Below are 4033 nucleotides of genomic sequence, written 5' to 3'. Positions count from 1 at the left end.
TGCGCCACCACTGCCCGGCAGGTCAATTCAATATTAAAACTAAAGTATAGTAAAGACAATAGGACACTTCACAAAAAGGGCATTTGGTGAAGTGATTCACATATGTCTTTATGCAACAACATTCCACACTCCACCTTTAGTACCACACTTGAAAACTTTACCTTCATTCTTTTATGACAAGAACCCAACCTGACCCCTGAAACAGTTTGTTAAGGTTGGTTCTAAATGTCTTTGGGTTGTTTTGAAAACTTGACAATATCTTCATGGGATGCAAAGTGCTGACCATGAGGACATTTAAAGCGATGGGCCAGTGGCTCTGAAAGTCATTCCAAGCGTCTTGCACATTCCTACCGAAAGTGTCTCTAACAACATTCTTCTGGATCTGTGCTGTCACTCAGAAACAGGGAAAGTGCTCTGTAGCCGGAACGTTCCAGCTTTGAGGGAGGTTGGGAGGTTGTCATGTGTGGGGGCACTCTTCCCTGTCCTCTCCCTGGCAGCTCACAGCAGAACTACAGGTAAGGTCACCGACCAGACCCTGATCATTGTGTGGAAGAGGAGTTCTGCATGTGGAGTTTGAGCAGTTTTCGAGCAGGTGAAGAATCTAATTGTTCCATGCTTCTTTTCTCTGCAAAGGAAAGGAGCCAAAACCACATTTCAGTTATTGGAAAAATGTGCACACTGTGCCAGACAGTGACAGGCAGTAAATGACACATAAGAAAGAAAGTCTTTGTTCTCAAGGAGATGGCAGACTAGTAGGAAAGTCAGAATGGTGTGATAAATAAGAAAATGGATAGAGGAAGCCAGGAAAAACTACGGGAAAGCACCTGTAGTTTTACTTCATGCATTCTTGAAAACTGAAGCAGCCAAAAAGCAGAGGGTATCTTCGTGGAGTACTTTTATGAATTTACACTTAGGCATTTCTATCAATATTCAACTTACTCTAGGGAGTAAAACAAGTCATATGGTCTAAATCTAAGAACCTTCCACCTGGAGAGGCAGTATACAACCCAAAGGGGGCACGGCAACCCTGAGCTCTGGTCCCCTCGAGTGATGCACTTACTGAGCTGTACTGACACCTTCTGGAGGTACTGACTACTTTCATCCATGAAAGCTTGCAGCTGCTTCACTGATCCTTGCAGCTCATCCATCTGCAGACAGAAAGGTCAGTGTGAGCTGCAGAACTTTCTGTGACTCTCCATACTGCCAGGCAAGCTCCTGCTTTGGAGCATTAGGCCATCTCTTCCAGTCTGGAATGCTTATGCCAGACAGTCTCTCTTGGCACCCACTGAACTATAGTCCACATTTCTCCAGCTTGCTCCATGCCCCAGGAAATTGACCCCCAAACCTCTACCAATAAGATGCCAAGTCCTCTAAGTTTGGTTTGAGCTGACAACTAAGGAGCTAATAGCCACTGTAGATAGAACAGCAGCCCACGGTTCCTCCCGTATTCTTTACCCCTTTACTGTTTTATTAGCACTTAACATTATATATTTACTTAATTTTTTTCCCGTTTTCCCAAGGTAGAGAGGTTTGACATCCTTATTACACATCTTTTAACTTCTAAAGATTTATGCCATAGCTTGCATTTATAGTGTCTTCCTGAGGCTTACCTTTTAAAAGGCTTGGTTGCTGCTATTAAAGAATCATCACCAGGAGGTGATGAGACCTTTTTAGAAGTAGTTTTGGTTTCTGGGAGTGTGAAGTGGCTATTAGGACCTGACCAGCCGCCCCCTTTGTTACCATCATCGTAAGAGGAGTAGTCTCTCTGCCATATGTTCCCACCACAATCTATTACATGGCCCCAGTCCAAATCAACAGGGTTTAAACAACCACAGACTGAGCCGGGTGGTGGTGGCGCACACCTTTAATCCCAGCACTTTGGGAGGCAGAGGCAGGTGGATCTCTGTGAGTTCGAGGCCAGCCTGGTCTACAAAGCGAGTTTCAGGACAGGTTCCAAAGCTACACAGAGAAACCCTAATGCAAAAAATAAACAAACAACAACAACAACAAAACAAACAAAAAACCCAAACAAACCCACCACAGACTGCAATAAACAGTCAAAACAATCCATTCCTCCTTATAAGTTACTTCAGGTATTCTGTCATGTCATAACGCTAAAAAAAGATGACAAGCCTAGAAAGCTGGGTAACCTACTTAACAAGCCTAAAACACTGACCACCAACTCCATGCAGGCAAAGACTTGGTTCTGATTCCGTAAGATTTCCTGGTAGTCGGGCTTTGAGTTAAGGACTTCCTTCTGGGAAGACACAAGATAAGTCGCAGGATCCACTTTGACCTCAGTGATTTTGGTTTCAGATGATCCTCTAAAAACAACAACAAAAATAAAATAAAATGAGTTTTCCTAAAATTTATAATCATTTTCTGGAAATGATATAAGGGTGCCTTTGAGAGAGAAACCCTGCCCGGTCTCAAAAGTCTTGTTCCTCAAAGCTTCCTGACAATACTCCTATGATTAGAGTTTCACCTGACATTTAATAGTTGGCTTTGTAGGTGGGATACGGTTGGGAGGAAAAGCTGAGAGATTTGTGGTGCTGCACACTTACAATCCCAGCAATTGGGAAGCTGAGCTAGGAGGATTGTGAACTGAGGTACACCTGGGGATTTAAGGCCAATCTTGGCTGCCTACTGAGACCATATTTTAAATTAATGAAACCAGTTCAGAAGCACAAGTAACCCAAAATCTAGCTTCTGTACCTTCCTCTGATTTACCTAGCCAAAGGCGGCCTTCTACCTCCTGTTCCACTCCCTTGGTGGCTTTGCATTTTCACCAAGGCCTTAACCAAGGGATTCTCTCTTATCTACAGCTCAAAGGCCATGTGCTCACTAAAGTCTCTTGAGGACTGATGCTGGCCCAGTGCCAAGTGAACAGGTGCAAGGGTGGCTATGTGCCCATCTCCCTGTGGATTGTGAGTAGTAGCCAAAAACACAACACAGAAACAATTCTGTTCTGGATCTGAAAACAGTGACACTTAGTCTTCCATTTTTGTCCCTCCCTTTCCACCAAAGAAAACAAATAGATACTTTAAAGTTGACTGAATTATGAGAACAGATTCATCATTGTTTGTACAAATGGATTTGAAATAAACCCGAATCAAATACAATCAAATACAACAGAGAAAAAGCATTCCACTTCTAGAGTCTAACCTGGGCATCTCATCGGGTGGAATCTCCTTCTGGTACTGTTGTAAGAGCAGATCCCAAGCATGCCGTTCTACAGAAAACCTATGGGATTTGGGAAGGAAATTCAGTTAACTTTTGGTCACATTTTTAATTACTCAGGGCAACAATAAGTACTTTAGGCATGTAATCTGGCTATAAAATGTATTAAAAGGTCATTAAAGGATTAGAAAGCTCAGTTGATTCAGAGGATATTAACTTAATCAAGTAATACACAAACTGTTAAAATCAAATTAGCGCCCTTATTTCTTGACTGCACCCTATGAGACTGTCTACCAGGGCTGTTCATCCTTCCAGCTCTAGAGCTGACAGACCAGTACTGTCCACCACGCTTACCAGGCATTTTCTCCAGGCTCAGTCATGTCCTTGATGGAGAACAAACTTCAGTTTTTCAAGAAAAGTTAACTCATTTTACTTACTTTGCCATATATTCTTTCACCTCAGCCACTGATGTTTCCAGTGAAAACTCTGGTGTTTTTCTGGAATATAGATAATATTATGACATTAATATGAATCCTTCAACAAACACTTGTTTTTAATGTCTTACATAATTTTAGTGACACAAATATCTTAATAATTTTTTATTCAGAAAATATTTATTCTTGAACTCAATATCTACTTTGCACTAGTAATGGCTAAATGGCTTTTAAATCTGTTTTTCTTATCAACTCCAGTTTATACCATGGTGATTAACCTTTCTAAATATAGTCTTATTTTTCTCCTTAGCTTCAAAACTCCATGACTACTGCAAACAGAATAAAACCCAAAACTTTTTAACTCGGTTCTTTTTTTTTTTTTGGTTTTTCGAGACAGGGTTTCTCTGTGGCTTTGGAGC

The 4033-nt window shown here is 41.5% G+C and overlaps 1 protein-coding gene across 3 annotated transcripts in view; it reads right to left on the bottom strand.

Moving 5' to 3' along the window:
• Window positions 1-38: 38 nt before the first annotated feature.
• Window positions 39-4033, bottom strand: part of Dsn1 (DSN1 homolog, MIS12 kinetochore complex component) — a 12634-nt gene continuing 8639 nt past the window's right edge. For all 3 annotated transcript variants that reach the window (XM_026787204.1, XM_026787205.1, XM_013352098.2), the window contains 5 exons: window positions 3618-3677; window positions 3166-3243; window positions 2177-2324; window positions 1061-1148; window positions 39-625 (listed from right to left, as the gene is read on the bottom strand). In XM_026787204.1, the coding sequence (XP_026643005.1) occupies window positions 540-625; window positions 1061-1148; window positions 2177-2324; window positions 3166-3243; window positions 3618-3677 (460 nt within the window). In that variant the 3' untranslated portion in view covers window positions 39-539. The remainder of the gene's footprint in view (window positions 626-1060; window positions 1149-2176; window positions 2325-3165; window positions 3244-3617; window positions 3678-4033) is intronic.

This window comes from Microtus ochrogaster, linkage group LG8 (assembly GCF_000317375.1).
Source record: "Microtus ochrogaster isolate Prairie Vole_2 linkage group LG8, MicOch1.0, whole genome shotgun sequence".
Lineage (NCBI taxonomy): Eukaryota > Metazoa > Chordata > Mammalia > Rodentia > Cricetidae > Microtus > Microtus ochrogaster.
This window is presented reverse-complemented; position numbering and strand designations above follow the sequence as displayed.